The 20,178-nt window shown below is 38.1% G+C and overlaps 2 protein-coding genes and 1 long non-coding RNA gene across 14 annotated transcripts in view; 2 read left to right on the top strand and 1 right to left on the bottom strand.

Moving 5' to 3' along the window:
• Nucleotides 1-20,178, bottom strand: part of pyd (zonula occludens-like protein polychaetoid) — a 128,838-nt gene that overhangs the window by 56,979 nt on the left and 51,681 nt on the right. For 10 of the 12 annotated variants that reach the window (XR_016323332.1, XM_089728725.1, XM_089728722.1 and 7 more), the window contains exon 3: nucleotides 12,871-13,012. Coding sequence is in view for 11 of the 12 variants with exons in the window: in XM_089728725.1 (XP_089584851.1) it covers nucleotides 12,871-13,012 (142 nt within the window). In the remaining variant the exon portion in view is untranslated. Of the gene's footprint in view, nucleotides 1-6,767; nucleotides 7,003-12,870; nucleotides 13,013-14,164; nucleotides 14,366-20,178 lie in introns of those variants that run through there. The other 2 variants (XM_089728728.1, XM_089728729.1) reach the window with 2 other exon arrangements.
• LOC149502663 (uncharacterized) lies at nucleotides 413-1,794 on the top strand. The gene is made up of 2 exons (XR_016323297.1): nucleotides 413-802; nucleotides 1,373-1,794. It is a non-coding gene; the product is annotated as an uncharacterized LOC149502663 (long non-coding RNA).
• LOC114239392 (thioredoxin domain-containing protein 12) lies at nucleotides 10,872-12,173 on the top strand. Its single transcript, XM_028169563.2, has 2 exons — nucleotides 10,872-11,386; nucleotides 11,843-12,173. Exons 1-2 carry the CDS (start codon nucleotides 11,061-11,063, stop codon nucleotides 11,997-11,999), a joined length of 483 nt encoding a protein of 160 aa, XP_028025364.2. The 5' UTR covers nucleotides 10,872-11,060; the 3' UTR covers nucleotides 12,000-12,173.

The following is a 20,178-nucleotide window of genomic DNA, read 5'->3' as shown; positions in this document are numbered from 1 at the left end:
GAATTCGATGAACAATAAATTACATTGAATGTGTTCGACGTCACTTCATGAGCCGCTGAGTCCTACAAAACATTATCGATATTATTTGATTATCTCGCTCTTAATATACGCAAAACCATCACTAATTAAATTAAAAAATTAAAAATTTACTGGTGGTAGGACCTCTTGTGAGTCCGCACGGGTAGGTACCACAGCCCCGCCTATTTCTGCCGTGAAGCAGTAATGCGTTTCGGTTTGAATGGTGGGGCAGCCGATGGCGCATTTACGTTGTAGATGTCTATGCGCTCCAGTAACCACTTAACACCAGGTGGGCTGTGAGCTCGTCAACAGATCTAAGCAAAAAAAAAATTAAAAAAAATAAAAACATTTTTCTTTGCACTATGTTATTCCATCATCGTAGGGATATGTTCTTGAAACAGTACGAAATTGAATGACAGAGTACAATCTAAATATTACAGCTAATTATTAATGGGTACTATAATAGGAAAACCTCACTAATAACTACAATTACAGTTGCAATTCACATTTAATTTCTATTCAAAACCACATATAAACAATAGACGAGATTCAAACAATCTCTTTGTATTAAAAAAAAAGTTTAAAAAGTGACATTTGAACTTCAAATTTGATAAAATCTTAATAATGAGTAAACAATCCATCCATATGTAATGAACAAACATGAATTTATCTTCCTCGTAACTCTGTCAGCTGTAATATCGTTTATAGCAACCGTCAGCAAAAACACTAGACCTCCAAAATGATCGTGAAAAGTCCTTAAATACACTCTTCATACCCTAAATAGGTAAGCCATAATTCTCATTTCTCACTTGTTATGTGGGGTTTCGTTAAGATATTCATCAGAATCTGATCATAGTGCTGTAGCTATGTTAAAGTATAAGGAGAGGTTATTGACGAATGTTGACAGGAAAGTCGTACTGTACTCGATATGAGAGGATGAGCTCACGCCTTATCTGGATTTAAGGGTTTACCAAAAACCGTAACGCCCCAACAAAGTATCAGTCCTACAAGCAGCTGCCTACCCTCATTTACAGACCACTCAGTTTCTGGCCTGATCTTCTCAGTGGGGCGCGATTCCGATCCGGTGGTAGATTCTGCGAAGCACTGCTCTTGCTAAGGCCAGTGTTAGCAACACTTCTGGTTTGAGCCCCGTGAGCTTACCTACATATCAAGGAGAAGCTGAAATAGCCTCTCAAGGCGACCAGCATAGGTAGGGAAAAAATCGAGCATTTAATAAACAAGCATTCAAACCACGACTGCTCTGTCAAGAGTTACCAACTATGATGATGATGGTAGATAGCACTAAAAATCAGGAATGTAAAATTTAAAATTTAAAACATATAATTCTTTACAGACACATATCAAACCAATGAAGCCAAATTTAAAGTAGCCACCACCAAACACAATGTACAACGGTATCAAACCGACCCGCCTATGGCATCTCACACCGAGGAAATACTTCGATAGAATGATCCAAGACAGAATAGAAGTACGAAATGGATTTACGCAGAGATCGAAATCGGAGCAAACGAAACTGGTGGCTTTGTTGTTATCCGGAACATTAGGTGTGGCGTATTCGTACGGAATGTTCAGCCCCGAGAAGACACTGACCACGATAGTGAGACCTCCGGGTGCGTGTGACCCGCCGAAAATGCAATGCCCTAATACGCCAGCTCCGGCCCCTGATAAGGATTGCCCACTGAGACCATGCGATAAATGAAGTGTAATTAGAGAATTGTTCAAAATTAAAGGCATTAACAAAATTACTAAGCAAAACTAATTTAATGTTTTCAACGCATTTCTTTTTTTCGGTCTGGTCTATGGTCTAGTCTAATATACGTTAGAGCGACTCGTGTTTCTGCTCCAATTCTGGGACATCATTACCTACCGTCCAACTTTAGGGTGTACCTGTATTATTTTACAAAATTACTGTAAGAATCATTGCAAGGGTAAAAATAATAGGGTGATCAAATTGTACCCGGATAATTTGTCAATTAGCGTTGTGAACAGTACCGGGGTATGTTGTGAGGTCGTCCGGGTCGGCGAACGACATCCGGGTCAAATTGTCATCAAATTATACCCGGATAATTTGTCAATTAGCGTTGTTAACAGTACCGGGGCACGTTGTGAGCTCGTCCGGGTCGGCGAACGACATCCGGGTCAAATCGTCATCAAATTATACCCGGATACGTTGACAATTAGCGTTGTCAAAAGTACCGGGGCATGTTGTGAGCCCGTCCGGGTCGTGAATGACATCCGGGGCAAATCCGCCATGTACTCTTATGTGTAAGTTAGGATGGCCGGTATTGTAATGTAATTGCGACTTCAGAGTTGACTTCACAGGTAGACGGTTTGGCTTTAAGCAATTACCACTTATAATTTACGTTTATTAACACGTGAATTGAGCATAAACCTAAAACAATTTCCATTTTAAAGAAAGCGAGAACGCTGCTTTGATGGACTGGTCTATCAACGAAATACATTTTGGTAGCAATCAAAACTTTCTTCTATGTTTTTTTTTAAATAAATTGATGAGTATACGAGGTCATTCGGACTACGAAATCGACATTGATTAATAACAGAACAAGATAGAAATGAATATGTATAAGAGTGGTAGGACCTCTTGTGAGTCCGCACGGGTAGGTACCACCGCCCTGCCTATTTCTGCCGTGAAGCAGTAATGCGTTTCGGTTTGAAGGGTGGGGTAGCCGTTGTAACTATACTGATACCTTAGAACTTATATCTCAAGGTGGGTGGCGCATTTACGTTGTAGATGTCTATGGGCTCCAGTAACCACTCAACACCAGGTGGGCTGTGAGCTCGTCCACACATCTATACAATAAATAAATAAAAAAAAGAGTCAATCTTGTATCATTATAGGGAAACAAAAATATTGTGTATGATTTGATTTTCATATCACTATCTTTATTTTTTCTGTGCGTGTGTTTGTCACTGAACTCCTAAACGACTGGACTGATTTTAATGAAATTTTCTGTGTACCTTCAGGTGGATTCGAGAATGGTTTAGATTTACAAATCAGCCCGGCAGATGGCGCTGCAGTCGGTACCTAGGTTATTCATCTTTCCTAGAAATAATTTACATGGCAAAACAACGTTTGCCGGGCCAGCTAGTGTTAATATATAAAACAAAGTCGAGTTTGTTCGAACACTTATAAAATTTACGAAAAATTTAAAGAAATAAACATTTTTACAGAATGTTAATTTTCGGGTTCATTACGGGTTTCGTAATTGTTAATGTTTATCCCGTTGATACGGTAAACTCTCTCCTCAAAGAATGTATTTAAATAAAAAATTCGGATATATTAACAGTGTGTACAAATAAAGAATAAATATAATATTCGGATAATGGTGTATTTTATATTTGAAAAATTCAGTAATGAAAAAGGATTGACATATTATGTATAAAAAGGGTGGCCCCGAAACTCAACGTCAACCGGGTAAAGGGCTATGGGTTAGTAGCGGTAGTAACTAGTTTACTATAAAAAATACATTAGAATTGACACCTTTGCATTTTAAAAGAAAAAATATATTGTCTATGATCTACGACTAGGTCCCGTCAAATTTGAAGTTTGCCTGTTACAAGAATTCTTAGAAGGTAATTAGGAAGTATTTTAAGCAAGAATAATGGACAGATCCGAACAGCTAAAGTTCGTGCTCATAGTAGTATCAATGGCGTCGTGTCTAGCTTATTCTTTCGGCGTATTTTCACCGCAATTTCCGGATAACGATCAAAAAAATGTCTCGGAAAAGAAAAAGGACGCTCAACAGAAGATGCAAGCATCGAGAATTGTGAAAACCAGTTTTAGTTGATTTTTTTACATACACGACTTGAGTCTTGCACAGTTTCATATTCATGTAATAAATTGTTTTTTTAGATTATATATTTTCTTGTCGAACCGTTCGTTTCGATATCGAGTAGAGGGAACTCGTTCTCGTCCCCGTCATCTGACTGCCGGAGTCCCCGCAAGGCTCCGCGCTCTCCCCGTTATTATTTAGTTTGTATATCAATGATATACCCCAGTCACCGGAAACTTGAAATCGTCGTGGCCTAAAGGATAAGACTTCTGGTGCATTTATTCCCAGGCGGGTACCAATTTTTGTAATGAAATACGTACTTAACAAAATATGTTCACGATTGACTGCCACGGTGAAGGAATAATAATCGTGTAATAAAAATCAAACCCGCAAAATTAGAAGGGTGGGGCAGCTGTTGTAGCTATACTTGAGACCTTAGAACTTATAAATCTCAAGGTGGTTGGCACATTTACGTTGTAGATGTCTATGGGCTCCAGTAACCACTTAACATCAGGTGGGCTGTGAGCTCGTCCACCCATGTAAGGAATAAAAAATAAATAAAAAATAAAAAGACCCATCTAGCGCTCTTCGCCGATGACACGGCTGTTTACTAGTCTTGTAGGAAGAAGTCGTTATTGCATCGGCGACTCCAGATCGCAGCAGCCGCCATGGGACAGTGGTTCCGGAAGTGGCGCATTGACATGAACCCCACGAAAAACACAACGGTGCTCTTCAAAAGGGGTCGCCCTCCGAATACCACTTCGAGCAGCCCACTCCCTAATAGACGCGTTAACACCTCCGCCATTCGCCCCATCACTCTCTTCGGCCAGCCCATACGGTGGGCCTCGAAGATCAAATATCTAGGCGTCACGCTCGACAGAGGGATGACATTCCGACCCCACATAAAAACGGTACGCAACCGTGCCGCCTTCATATTAGACGCCTCTATCCTATGATTTGCAAGCGTAGTAAATTGTCCCTTCGCAATATGTTGACACTACAAAACTTGCATAAGCCCCTCATGACCTATGCAAGTGTAGTGTTCGCTCACGCGGCCCGCACTAACATGAAACCCCTTCAAGTTATTCAATCCTGTCTTTGCAGGATAGCCGTCTGAGCAACATGGTTCCTAAAGAATGTGGATCTCCATGATGACCTGGAGCTTGACTCAATCAGTAAGTATTTACAGTCGGCATCATTGCGCCACTTTGAGAAAGCGGCACGACACGAAAACCCTCTTGTTGTAGCCGCCGGAAATTACATACCCGATCCTGTGGACCGAATGGTAAATAGTCGACGTCGCCCTAAACACGTCATTACGGATCCTCCCGATCCATTAACGGTGCTTTTAGGTACCTCAAGCACCGGTCACCGTCGACTCGACGACACTGGACGTCTTATGCTTTAGGCTACGACGACTTCTAAATGACGAATCACTTCAGGACTTCCACGCTGAAGGAATAACATCGTGTAATAAAAATCAAACCCACTATAATTGTATTATGCCTTCTCAAGGCAATAGTTGTATTCACGTGGTGACGTCTATAGGCTCCGCTAACCGCTTAACGCAACGTGGACCGCAATTGATATGTATTTGTCCTGTAATAGCATTGGTGTGTTATTATTTATCAATAAACAACTCAATCAAGTTTGAGATAAAATCGATTTTAATTTGCATTTAAACAAGAGAACTGTAGGGGCGTACGCACTGATAGCGATTAATTACTATTTCAATAACACATTGCTTTTTTTTTGTATGTACATATACCATCCTTTATTTGGACGGAACTAAAAATTTGTTGCCTAATAATCTTATAGTTATAATTACGTTTCGAAATAGAATAGACATAATTAAAATAATTGTTACGGTTTAATCTCGCGTTCTCTTTATTGTTTTGTTGTTTAATTGTCTGCGATTCCTTTGCGAATATTTCGCGGCATAGATAAAAACAGTAGACAAGACTGAGAGAAGAGTCACGAGTGGACATAGTATAAATGTTTTAAATATAGACACTTTTTGGCGGGAACGCGAGGCGTAAAGTTGTGTGAATTATTTTATTTTATTGATTTAGTTTTTCTTCATGTTTAAATCACAGTCGTTTAGCAAAAGTTTATAGTATCTGCGAAAGTTCCCAAATGTATTCATTTTCCCATAGCTTCCCGACGTAGCATCTCGGGAACTTCCAAAAAATCTATTGAAAAGATCTCAGTAAATAACCACAATTTCACTGAGACTATATTTCATCCCATTTCATCATGTTTCATTTAATTCCATCCCATTAGATTAATGTCTGAAATTCATATTGTTTCGCTCCGTATTATTTTTTATAAAAAAATATAGAGAAACGATAAGGCTCCATGGTGTGATACCTTCGTCTATCCAGTTGGAAAAATGGAACTGCTATTACTGACATAAATATAATATTCTGTCAAAAACATTAAATTTAACTTGTAGTAAAAGATACTAAATTATTATCAAAATGAACAGTAGAAAATTAATCATAGATGTATTAATATTTAGTGCGTCATTTTATATTTCTTATACCATAATGTCGCAATTTATCGAGAATCAAAGAAGAAAACGTGTTACAGAATCTGACGAGTAGTTAAATTTAGGTAACGATTTTTTTAAAACTTGATTTAAACTATACGGTGTTCTTTTGAGTACCTTTATAGATTAGACTACATCGTCATAAGTATTTTTTTGCTTTTTAAACAAAGGATACATCTAAAGGTTTATAAAATGATTTGAAAAAAACAATATGATATGACATTCTCGTCGTAAATACCTAAAGTATGTCGAAATAACAAAAAAACTTCTCAAAATAAAATTTGACTATAAGTTATTTTCCCTGTAGCCTCAGCAGAAACAACAGACCGATTTACAATATTTGATGTGAAATTTATTTTTATGTATCAATATTAAATTCTTACCCGCTTGCGCTTCTTTCTACCAGGATATGTATTCAACGGCTGAGGCGCCGGAACGTGGTAGAAATATGGCGGAGTGAAAAACATGTCTTCTAGGCCCGGAATCGGCGTGGACATCGCTGGCACCATGGATCGTACTGTCCCATATAAATTTCTATTACGGCCGTGACCGTACACGCTTATCATTTTCACTGGCTTTATGATCGACAAGCCTTTGCACGAAAAAACGACGCAAACAATTTAGGCACAGACGACAAAAAAAATCATTTCGATAAATCCGCAGAAAAATAAACTTATTTTTTTTTTGTTTAACAAAATAAGTCACTGCATTGTTTTTTTTTCTAACGAGGCTCGCTAATAGATTAGTATTTTAAATAAATACTGAATCTTTAGCTCCTCGTTTTATTAATGGATTTAAACACGTCCTCTGTTGTCACTGTATAATGCGTGATTCCACACAGAGAATGCAGCGAGCAATCATGTACACATTACATGTAATTATCATAGTTTATCTGCTTTTCCCAATGGACTACGTGGAGCGCGACGTATCTGTTAGTACACTTCGTTACATTTTTACGGGTTCCATTTAATGAATTAATAAATGTGGCGGATGAAAGGCGATTGCATGCGGCAGAAATGCGAATGTTGCGATGGATGTGTGGAGTAACGAGAATGGATAGAATACGGAATGAATATGTTAGAGGAAGTCTGAAAGTGGCACCTATGACAGAGAAGCTGAGGAGTGCGCGTTTGGGACGGTATGGACATGTGATGAGACGAAATGAAAATGAGGTTGGTAAGAGAATGTTAACTATGAATGTGGAAGGATATAGAGGAAGAGGTAGACCTAAGAAGAAATGGATGGATTGTGTGAAAGATGATATGGGTAAGAGGGGAGTGAGCGAAGAAATGGTACCTATATGATAGAAGAGTATGGAAGGAGAAAACATGTTGCGCCGACCCCAGGTGACTGGGAGAAGGGCAGGATAATGATGAATGATTTAATGAATTAATAAAACTTATTTATCGTCCTAAACCGAAAGTTAAGTCGAAAACGTTAAACGAAGTTCGGTAATGCAGAGAGTTATCTGTATTTTTTGCTCTCAATATCATATTCTAGTCAATGTTTTGTCATAGTAAGCGGAGCTTAGAATAAAAAAAATGGCGTCGCGTATCACAGAATTATTCGAGTCGCATGTGCTCGACTGTATCTCAGCGAAATGATTGAAAAACATCCGCGCGAGCTGATACGAAGTGCGGACCGTCGTCACACATGAGCGTGTTTGAAAAGTTGCGTTTTGTTACTGCAATTGTTTACATTACTACGAAACTTCTTGGACAGTACTTTGTCAAGAAAAAAATTAATGATAATCTATGGATTTAAATAGTCTCAATTGTTACTTTTTAGCGGGAACGCGAGAAGTGAAGTTGTGTGATTTGTTTTATTTTGTCTATTTAGTGTTTCTCCAGGTTTAAATGTCTTATAACGGTGGTTTATTAACTGTTTAGTATCTGTGAAAGTGCACAAATGTGGGAAAATGAAACAAAGCCGCTGAACGTAACTTCTCGGGATCCTCCAAAAAATCCACTGAAAAAGTCTCAGTGAATGACCACCATCTTACTGAGATTATATTTCATCCCATATATCATATCACCTCATTTCATTTAATTTCATCCCAGTTGATTAATGTCTCAAATTAATCATCTATAATTCATTTTACCCCATATTATCATTTTTCATAAAAATAAGGATATCAATTGAAATAAGACATGACCTAAAGGTCTTATCTACCAGGTCATAAAACGCCTTAAAAATATATTATTTTGTATGGAATACAAAAGTATTCTTAAATGTCTGCTTGAATTAATCACACTTCTTCAATCACATCCATCGTTATCAGTCAAAGGTTCATCAAAAGAAATCCCATTGACAAATCCACTGATTGAACTTTAGTTTTAAGTTTAATTTTTCACATTCACGGTACATTGTCGTTATTTTGGTGTGTCTAAATGCAATGAAGCTGTACTGTAATGATGACGAAATGTAGTCTTCGACGCGGTTCGTTTTGGTCTTAGTATTTTTTTATATTTTTTTTGTCGATTCTATTTTCGCGGGATTATATAGAATGGAATGTCGGGATGTTCTATGGAGTTCGTTATGTGGATGGACCTATTCTGTTTAAAAATCACACGTTCCTTTTAGTGTATGTAGTGGAGTGCACAGAACCACTATCAGAACCATAAAAAACGTTTGTACAATGCAAAAGTATTTCTGAATGTATTGAAATTCATTTATTATTAAACTAGCTTTTGCCCGCAACTTCGTCCGCGTGGAATAGTTCACAGATAATGCTTTATTTTAGAACAAATTTGGTTAGCATAAAAAACGTTATAGTGAGCCAGCCTTAACATATAGGCATAATATGCTGTCGCGGACTTTTTTTTGGGTCTTTTAAAGGGGAACAATTCTGTCGTATGACAGAATCGTTCGTCGTTTCTACAGCGCACGCAGCCTATGCTCTCAAAGCCTGATTTTGAAACATTCTTTATGGGTGCTCCGCTTGTATTGGTCTTAGCGTGAATACCCTTCTTCAATAAATGGACTATCTAACATTGAAATAATTTTTCAAATCGGACCAGTAGTTCCTGAGATTAGCGCGTTCAAACAAACAAACTCTTCAGCTTTATAATATTAATAAAATAAAATAAATAAAAGTATAGATTAAGCTTTAGGTGAAATTTTGCTAAAACTTTCAAAAATTCTTCCTGAACTTACTGTGTTTAGGACAATTCAATACTGAGACAGTACGCTGGAATAGCGCCTCTCAAGGCTACCAGTTTAGGAAGGAAAAAAAAAAAAAAAAAAACTGAGACAGTAGTACAAAATGTAAGTATACTCCTAATCTTATCACCGTGTAGGAATATCGTGTTATCAGTCAAAGCTTTCGGGTTTTATCAAATAATAAATTGAAAGAAATTTAGGCCGCTTCAACGAACTGCAATTAGGTATGTTCATATTAAAAATAGCTGACTTTAATAGGTGATGTTAGTATTCTGAATACTTCATAGCTCATCCGAGGATGCGAATTGATCACTCGGAAATTGAGTCACAAATCGTGACAAAAATAAGTTTGTATCTTGATTCCCAAAATTTTTTATATTTTTCCTGAGAATATTATGTAGTATTAAACGGTAGGCAGCGGCTTGGCTCTGCCCCTGGCATTGCTGATATCCATGAGCGACGGTAACCAGTCACCATCAGGTGGGCCGTATGCTTACACGGGAAATAAAAGAAATAAAAAAACACACGAAAATGAAATTGCGTGGTCTTGTCTTAAACTTAAGGAAAAAGTCTGAATTTTTATTGGAACGAAGTTTCTTACGGCAGGCTTGGAGGGGATAGGGATTTTGCTGCGCGACTGAACTGAAAAAAATGTGATAGTAAAACCGTAAGAAAAAATCCGTGGAAAAAAGTGCGTGGAATAAAACCGTTAAATGAGACGTGCGCAGGCGCGACAGTCGCATACACAAGCGAGTAGTGTATAATACCTTTCTCTTTCTCCTTCTTTCTTTTCATTCTCTAATCCCTTCTCTCTCTATTTAGTAATTATTTCTATTTCTATGTAATTTTATGTTGTCAACCAAAAATAAAGAGATATATTTTGTTTTGTTATTTTAATTGATAATTTGAATTACTCTTTTTTTTATTTTACGTAATTTATTATTTCCTAAAATACTGAATTTCCTAAATACTTTCCCGTACTTAAATAAAAACTAATCAGCAAAATTTAAGAGAAAAACCAAGAAAACCTACATAAAATTGAGCTCCATTTCTTTTTTTGCAAATTGTGTCGATTCTACATTAGCCGAAGGAACTTCGTTCCTACCTGGTGTCCCCAGTGTCACGACACCACATCTTTTAAACTAGAATTTCAATTACAACATATGTAACGATTTATAAAATAAAAAATCTTTATTTTTTAACAGTTTAAGTAGGACCAATTTTAAGGAGAACAGTTTACAAACAGAAACCTGCAACGCCATCTAGTATACGATATAAAAACTTTTCGCGTTTAACGTTTCGGTCGTTGAACTTCCATTCAATGTGTGCGGTCCATACGTCGCAAAACTTTTACAAAATGTCTGCTAGATGGCGTTAAGTATACACCATACTAGTTTTGGCGTCATTTCAATCGTCAAAAAATGGCTTTCAACAAACGTAAAAAACAAGAAATCATGTAAAATGATTTCGATTAATATTATTTTAACTTTTCATCGTGCACAAATCACTTAATCATGGTTGCCGGGGCTCTGGCCAAAACATTATGTTCATTCATATTCGATAAAGTCAAATGCGAAGCCGGGAAAGATAACGGCTTCGGGAGAAGCTACATTTGGGCTGGTTCCCTAGAATCCGGCATTCAAATAGCCACTAACCACAAAAAGCCCGTGATGGTGATCATTCACAAATCTTGGTGTACCGCCTGCAAGAAACTGAAGCCTAAATTCGCTGGTTCGATCGACTTACAAAATCTGAGCAAGAATTTCGTCATGATTAATTTGGTCGACGAGGAAGAACCCGCTAGCAGCGCTTTTGCTCCAGATGGAAATTATATACCCAGGTAAATAATCCATTACTCCGCATTCTAGAATACATCGACCATAAATAAATCGTGCATACATCAAAGTCAAAGATCTAGAGTACTAAGTCTTTAAGTCTGAGGAATGCTCGGAGGGATTGTTCGAGATGATACCAACGTCTCGTTTTTACCATCGCACCGCCCGCCACCGGAGTAGAGTTCATCCATACTACCTGGAGCCACTGCGGTCATCCACAGTGCTTTTCCAGAGGTCTTTTTTGTCACGTACCATCCGGCTATGGAATGAGCTCCCCTCCGCGGTGTTTCCCGAGCGCTATAACATGTCCTTCTTCAAACGAGGCTTGTGGAGAGAATTAAGCAGTAGGCAGCGGCTTGGCTCTGCCCCTGGCATTGCTGAAGTCCATGGGCGACGGTGGGCCGTATGCTATCTTCCGTTTGGCGCGTTTACTATCTTAACGTTTACAATTATTTTTTTAGGATAATATTCCTGTCGCCAGAAGGATCGGTTGACCATGACATCTACAACGAAGACGGGAGCAGCCAACACAAATATTTTTACAGCAAACCCGAACAAATCGTGAAATCTATGAGAAAAATACTCGAAAAATACAAACACGAACAATTCGATGCTTAAAAGATACCTAATCCACATTCGATGTATGGAAAATATGCAAATCTTCTAGAAATATATGCGATTCATTGACAGCCAGAATTAAGACCTATACTACCTATCCTATTCAGTGAGACAAAGTGACTAATTTTCAATGAGTAAGTTTCCGATATTAATTGTGAAGACCAAATAAATGTATCATAACCACTGAAATAATGTATTTTCTATAAATCGATTGTACCATTAAGCACACGTTTGACACGCAAAATTTAGGATATGTTGGTGCTTTTAGTATCTCAAGCAGCGGTCACCGTCCTCGCCGAGCCCGTCGCTTGCGACGAAGGGCTCGACGAGTAATTTAACCCATAAACACAACTCACTGAATTTCTCGCCAGATCTTCTCAGTGGGCCGCGATTCCGATCCGAAGGTAGATTCTGCGAAGCACTGGTCACGCTTAAGTAGACATTACTTATTCATTTCAAGCTAAGCCCTTCGGGGCTTCTGGCAGATAGGAAAGCAAAACAATATCAAATCTCTCTCAGTTTGAGTCCGTGAGCTCACCTACCCGTCAGCTGAAATATCCTCTTAGGCTACCAGCGGATAGGTAGGAAAAAAGTAATCGATCATTGTTATCCTCAAACACAGCCCACTGAGTTTCTCGTCGGACCTTCTCAGTGGGTCGCGTTTCCGATCCGGTGGTAGATTCTGCGAAGCACGGCTCTTGCTAGAGTTCGTGTTAGCCACATCGTCAGGTTAGAGCCCCGTGAGCTCACCTACTAGTTAAGGTTACGCTGAAATAGCTTCTCAAGGTTCTCAGCTTAGGTAGGAAAAAAAAAGATCATTGTGTGATACCACGAATGTCAAGAATGCGAAGAAAGAGAGGAATGTACTTACATCTTCCACGACGGGTTCGACGTACATCTCGACGGTGTTGTTAAGTGGTGGCAGCGGCATTGGTGACGCAGCCGCCGACGATCTCCTCGACATGCTGTTGCAAGAGCATTGCGACACGGAGCGACGGGAACGGGGAGATTCTCTGTAACAATGCATCAGAGAATACAGTGCTGTGAGGAATGTGATCATCCAGAAATCGCGGTATCTGTTTTTTACCACCGCATCTACCAGCAAATTTGAGCCCCGCGATCTGGACACATCGAGCTAACCCACAATGCTTTTAGCGATGTACCACCCGGCTGTGAAATTAACTACCTTCCAGAATGATGCTTAGACATGTCTGCTTTCGAAGCCAGACGAAGGTTTATCTTAGAACGGGCCTTAGTTGGACTAAAGAGGTAAGGAGGTTATTCAATATCATGTACTTCTCAACTGACCATCTTTACGGGATAGTTTTATTGGTCGCGGTTCTGATGAGACTTCGAAGATGATTTGTTCTTATTTCTTTAGTGAATTTCATTAGCTAATTTTGGCAAAGGACCTGATGGATCACCCGATATTAAAGAATTTCCGGCGCGCATAGACTCCGTAGTGTGAATACCGCCGTCACATTGAGGTAGGTATCCGCTACGCCACGCCACAGGGTTCCCTCATCCCATCCCATCTCCCTTATCGCCTCAAGATAGGAAACAGTAGGAAAGTTATGAGAGATAATCACATCGGTCTTCTTCTATTTAATACATTACGAGAAAAATATATGAGGTCGTTTTATTTTCGCAGCTGCAATTTTTTTTTATTGCTTAGGTGGGTGGACGAGCTCACAGCCCACCTGGTGTTAAGTGGTTACTGGAACCCATAGACATTCACAACGTAAATGCACCACCCATCTTGAGATATAAGTTCTAAGGTCTCAAATATAGTTACAACGGCTGCCCCACCCTTCAAACCGAAACGCATTACTGCTTCACGGCAGAAATAGGCAGGATGGTGGTATCCACCCAAGACGCCCTACCACCAGTAATTACGCAAATTATAATTTTGCGGGTTTGTTTTTTATTACACATTCTTTCGCCGTGGAAGTCAATCGTGAATTTGTGGAGTACGTATTTCGTTAGAAAAATTGGTACCCGCCTGCGGGATTCGAACACCGGTGCATCGCTCAACACGAATGCACCGGACGTCTTATCCGTTAGGCCACGACGACTTTTTAATTAAATCGCCGCGCTTTCCCTCGGGTCTTAATAAAACCAAGATATGTAACCGTTTTTTGGTTGGTTTTTAGTTCTCTAGTTACCTTTTGCTTCTCCGACACACGTGGTGCGATCTCCGTTCGCATTTGCACCGAACTGGCACAAAGTATCCTAATTGAGGCAGCGGACCTGGTTCCGTGGAGTCACTAGAATCGCTCCACTCCGGTTGGCTGAATGGCCCCACGCCCAATATTGACGGCATTTCGTAAAATAACACACGTATTATACGTGATTTTTACTATTATTAATCAATTATTATTATTCAGTTCTGTTTCTTAAAGAGTCTATAGGTGTAACTGTGTTTTTTTTTTAATTGTACACTTGATACTTATTGAACATGCTTGTTTTGGTCGTCTGTTATCCGATCGTTAATTTAATCTTCATTCGTGGTCTTGATATTCAAATTGTTTTCTAGTTAGTTCTGCTTTTCGATTTTTCACTGTTATTTATGTATTTTGCGCCGTATTATCAGGTATATTTTCTTCTATATTTTCTTACTCATTACTGGATACTTTTTTTGGTTTTATTTCCTTAAATTTGTTTGCATAATTTTTATTTTGGATCAGCGAATTCTTATTGATGTTACGATTTTATCTTCATCACAGTCTAAAGCATAATTTTACAGGTCACATATCGTTTTTAGATCCATATGACAAATACACCAATAATACCTTTATAAACTTAATGAACATGAGTTAAATGGGTACAGAGAATAAATACCTTATGACGAAGTATTATTTCGTATTGATTTTTTTTTATTAAACCTATTTCTTCCTATTTCTATCAAGTTAGTTAGCACTTTGGAAATACCATTCGGTTAGACGTTTAAAAGTTCTTAAGCATTATCACGTGTACCTACATTTAGAGAATTCATTTTTATAGATAACACTTTGATTTAAAACATTATGTACTTTAAAAATGTTCAACGCAACACCGTTCACAGATACGAGATACTTTTTCGAAATTACATACGCGGCGGCACGTTCGATATGTTGAACCGGCGATTGTAGTTTTACCTGATTTCAGAAGTAATAAACAAATTACAGATAAAACCGGGTGCGTCTAGCAATTAGAAGCAACATATTGATAAGATAAAAACAATTTAGGACAATTTTTCGCTTTGCGATAGGACTGTTTCAAACTCTTTGTTGTAAGTTTTCTTCAAAAACTGTGATAAAATACTTAAAAAGGATTGTCGAGTTCTTTGTCTTCGAAAATTGTTGAATAGTTAGGTAAACGTGCCGGGGTTCTTTATTCTATAATATGCAGGGTCTGTCGTCAATAATGGATAGCCCGTTGTTCAAAATGTATTTATCTATACATATAAATAAAATTGAGTATCTGTTTGTAATATTGAAATAACCGCTTTGTACTACATGCATATGAATATATATATATATATATACGGTACATACACCAAAATAACATTTTTTACAATTTTTGTCTGTCTGTCTGTCTGTCTGTTTGTTCCGGCTAATCTCTGGAACGGCTGGACCGATTTTGATGAGACTTTCAATAATAGGTAGCTGATGATATAAAGAGTAACTTAGGCTACTTTTTTTAGACTAGCTTCGCCCCGCGGCGTCACACGTAGTTATTGTCGTGGCGCGCGCAACATGGCGGGACTCGCCTATCAATAATAAAATTTAATGTTTCCGAAGCGAAGCGAGGGCGGGTCGCTAGTTTATAATATAATGTACTATTAATTCTCTTTACATGTCAACTGTTACAGCTAATTACTGTGATGTTATTTGATGATTTTAAGATTTTTATAGTAATAATAATTTAGATATTCACCACAAATAAGTTAACTCCATTACCTCTGGATTTGTGTAATAACTTTTATAAACCGCAGTTTTTTTATTGTGGATCGCTGAGATCTAGGTTTAGGTAGGAACACTTACAGAGATCAAATTATGGTTATGCCAGTACGACTAACGCCATCTGTCGTCAGATATTAAAAATCGATTTACAAACAACTGGAACATCTCTCTCGAATATTTTAGAAGATAGTTCTATTCGAAGCGAAACGTCAAACTGACCACATCAAGAAAGCGAAAACCGAATGGTGATAGAGAAGATTACGTTTTTTTTATTGCATTTGTAGGCAGACGAGCGTACGGCCCACCTGATGGTAAGTGGTTACCGTCGCCCATGGACTTCAGCAATGCTAGGGGCAGAGCCAAGCCACTGCCTATCAAGTTATTAATACCTGTTATAGTACCATATTTATCTGTTTTTTGATTGTTTTTTTGAATGTAAATTGTGTTTTGGTGTGCAATAAAGTGTATTCTCTCTCTCTCTCTCTAATACCTCACCAGAATCTAACCAGTTATTCTTATCCAATTTTACCAAATCAAAGCGCATGATTCTAAGCGAGATAAGTTATACATATTTTGAAATCTGAGAATATTGTTAAATGTTATAATGATCAAGTATAGCAAGAGAACTAAAGATATTACGTGAGAAAAATGTTGAATACGGGCGTCGTGACATCATGGGGTTATCAATGTCAATCCCCTATAGATTCATGGGATGTTTTCCTAATCGCGTGGTTCGATGACCTTTGAAATCGTCCTATTCTTACCTACCTTTTGCGTTTTAAGAATTTATCGTTTCACATTCAGCGCTCCTAAGCCGGGATTTAAGTTTTTGATTGGTTATGGATGCCGATAAAACGTGTGGTACCAAGACAAGGTCACTCATACATCAAAAGCTAAATATCTTATCAAAGATACCAAGTTCAGTCGGTATTCTAGCCTCAGGGTACAATAGCCTGATTCACTGATCCCTATTTCTTAGAAAATATTTGATTATAAATCCTATCAATAAATCCCGTGGCTAGAATGTGAGTTGTGAAAGAGAGAGATTAAAAATAGGCTTTTTGCAAATCAAGTCCTACCCTTCAAATTATTAAGATTAAGATTGCACAGTTGCTTCGTCGAAGAATGAGGTAGGGTGATGGTGTTTATGAGGTCTACGCTATTCACACCCTACGTTTATTGGCACCGCTGCGCTGGGGCTTGGGGCAGAGATCTTACCCGAATATGTCTAGACAACCTAATTATTTCGGAACCCATGCATATGCCGGTTTGAGGACCCGCCGAGGAGACCTACGAAGATGACGTGTAGAGGTTCAACGCGTCTTAGAAAAAAAGAGTAACCGAGTGATTGTTGATCGAATTCTGCGATCTACGTTCAGTCTTCGCGTCTAAGACTATACGTTCACCCAGTGGTATTAGCGTAGAATCGTAGGTAAGAAGTCTCTCGGGGTTGAATGATTAATAGATGAAGATAAAAGAGTAAGACGATAATTAAGAAAAGATTTATCATTGCGTCAATACATGTCATGTCATTGTGCGCTAAATTTGGTGTTGGATTTTAATAAATTATCCTGACTATCCTCTGGTCTCTTTTAAGGAATTAATTAAGAAACTTTAAGTACATTTCAGAGCGTTCCAAGACATCAAATCGTTAAATATTTAAAAAAACGAAATGTTCCCAAAGACAAACCGTAACACTATCTAATCATAATTACATTAGATCGGCTCTTTTGTGAGTCACGCGCACACGTAAAAAATAGACAAAAAAGTCTTTAGTTCCATAGGGGAGCGCGCGTTCCTTCACGTTTAGAGACGCCATATTTTTCCCGCGGCTTAAGATCTTGGGATCAGCTATGGGTTCTTTTATTTTATTTTTTGTCGAAAAAACAATGCTCCTTCTAAATTTGTTAGGGAATCGGTAATAAAATTTAAGGATAAAACTTTTGGCGGTGAAAATTCTTCCATGTCTCACTTCCTATTATTTTATTTTTACCATTCTTCAACTAAAAACGTCTTGAAGTTGGATAGTTATTTTTGACTAGCTGACCCGGCAGAGTTAGTAGTGGCTAAATCGATAAATAAAAGACCTAAACTTTTGTATAAAATAAACTTAAAACAAACAAAAGTAATCCGTCCGACGGGGGACGCATCAAAGGAAAAACAAAATTATTATTTTTGTTTAATTCCGAGAATTTTCATATTTTAAACCTTTTAAGCCTTCTCTGGACTTCCACAAATAATTCAAGACCAAAATTAGCCAAATCGGTCCAGCCGTTCTCGAGTTTTAGCGAGACTAACGAACAGCAATTCATTTTTATATATATAGATTACTAGCTTTTGCCCGGACTTCGTCCGCGTGGAATAAATACTTCACAAATAATGCTTTATTTTAGAACAAATTTGGTTAGCATAAAAACCGTTATAGTGAGCCAACCTTAACATATAGACATATGCTGTCGCGGACTTTTTTTAGACCTTTTAAAGGGGGAACAATTCTGTCATACAGTATTTTAGCGAAACTTTAGCCGTTTCTACAGCGCACGCAGCGGAAACTCTCAAAAGGTAAAAATAACCCCGATTTTGAAACATTCTTTATTGGTGCTCCGCTTGTATTGATCTTAGCGTGATGTTATATAGCCTATAGCCTTCCTCGATAAATGGGCTACCTACTGAACACTGAAATAATTTTTCTAATCGGACCAGTAGTTCCTGAGATTAGCGCGTTCAAACAACGTTAAATAATACGGTTATAATACGGTCAAATAACGTTATAATATTAATAATATAATATAATAATATAAGCTAATCTATATACGAACGATGTTTACGCAGGCAATGTTGCCAGCTCTCCTATATAATATAAGTATGTTATGCTGTTATTTTTCCCGTCACCGTCAGTGCAGTAGATGAGAAGGTAGTCTTTTATTTTTTATTGCTTAGTTGGGTGGACGAGCTCACAGCCCACCTGGTGTTAAGTGGTTACTGGAACCCATAGACATCTACAACGTAAATCCGCCACCCACCTTGAGATATAAGTTCTAAGATCTCAGTATAGTTACAACGGCTGCCCTGCCATTCAAACCGAAACGCATTACTGCTTCACGGCAGAAATGGCAGGGCGGTGGTACCTACCAGCGCGGACTCACAAGAGGTCCTACCATCAGTAAGAAGAGTCTTTGAGGACAGCCAATGTATTTCCGATACACATGCACTAGAAGAAATACTGACTTGGAATTTCAGTTATTCCTGGAATATCGCTATTAGTTATTTCTAAAATTATCGTCTTTGTTCGAATTTCTTATGTAACAAAGCCTTGTGACCATGGGCCTGAATAGACGGTCAACTCCATAGCTGCAGACGAACTTTATATGGCCAATGCAATCAATTTATAATGATGCAGTCAATTTATTATGCCTTATAGTTCTTAAGTGGATTCGGTTCAACTTATGTTTTTAAAAAGGCTTAATAAATTTTTAATTATGTTGAAAAGAAATACGGCATGTCTGACGTCACTGACTGAACAACAGATTTGAAGCTTGTTGTTAATGTCAATAAATAAAAACGAAATAAACAATGTCAGAAATGGTATTGATCCTATCTTAGATTTTAATTGCCTATTGCTTATATCTTTATACAATAATGTATTGTTACCCTGGTAAGAGTAACGCCATCTATCGCCGAATAGTCGAACGAATATCGAAGGATCTAGTAGCATCTAGAACGCTCGAGAATTACAACGCCATCTATTGTCAGATAGCGGAAACACACGTCGAAGTTACTCGACTTGTGTGGAATTTTCTCGACGATTCTAGGGATTTCGTCTCGACTATAAAAGCGTTGCAGAGATGGCACGCAGTCAGTCAGTAATCGGAACTACTCGAAGCGAAACAGCGAACGGATCACCTGAAGCGAAGCGGAAGAAGTGAATTGAAAATTTTAAAGTATTTGTGAAGTGTTGTAAGTGTTTAAAGTTTTGAATACAGTTTTAAGTTGTACTTTGGTGGAACATTTTATTTATCCAGAACCCCAGCGCGTAACAGTATTGTAATAAGCACTAATAACATTTTATACCATTGACTGAGTCAGTAGTGCAGTAGTGTAGTAGTAGGGTTGGATTCCCACATCGGGCAAACAAGCATTTGATGAACAGGTCTGTTTACTCTTTGTCTGGGTGTCTATACCTATATCTATATATTTAGACGTATACAAGTATGTGTGTCAGTTTCATAACAGGG

This window comes from Bombyx mandarina, chromosome 07 (assembly GCF_030267445.1).
Source record: "Bombyx mandarina strain Sakado chromosome 07, ASM3026744v2".
NCBI classification, from domain to species: domain Eukaryota; kingdom Metazoa; phylum Arthropoda; class Insecta; order Lepidoptera; family Bombycidae; genus Bombyx; species Bombyx mandarina.
The sequence above is the reverse complement of the archived record's forward strand: the minus strand, read 5'-3'. Positions and strand labels throughout refer to the sequence as shown.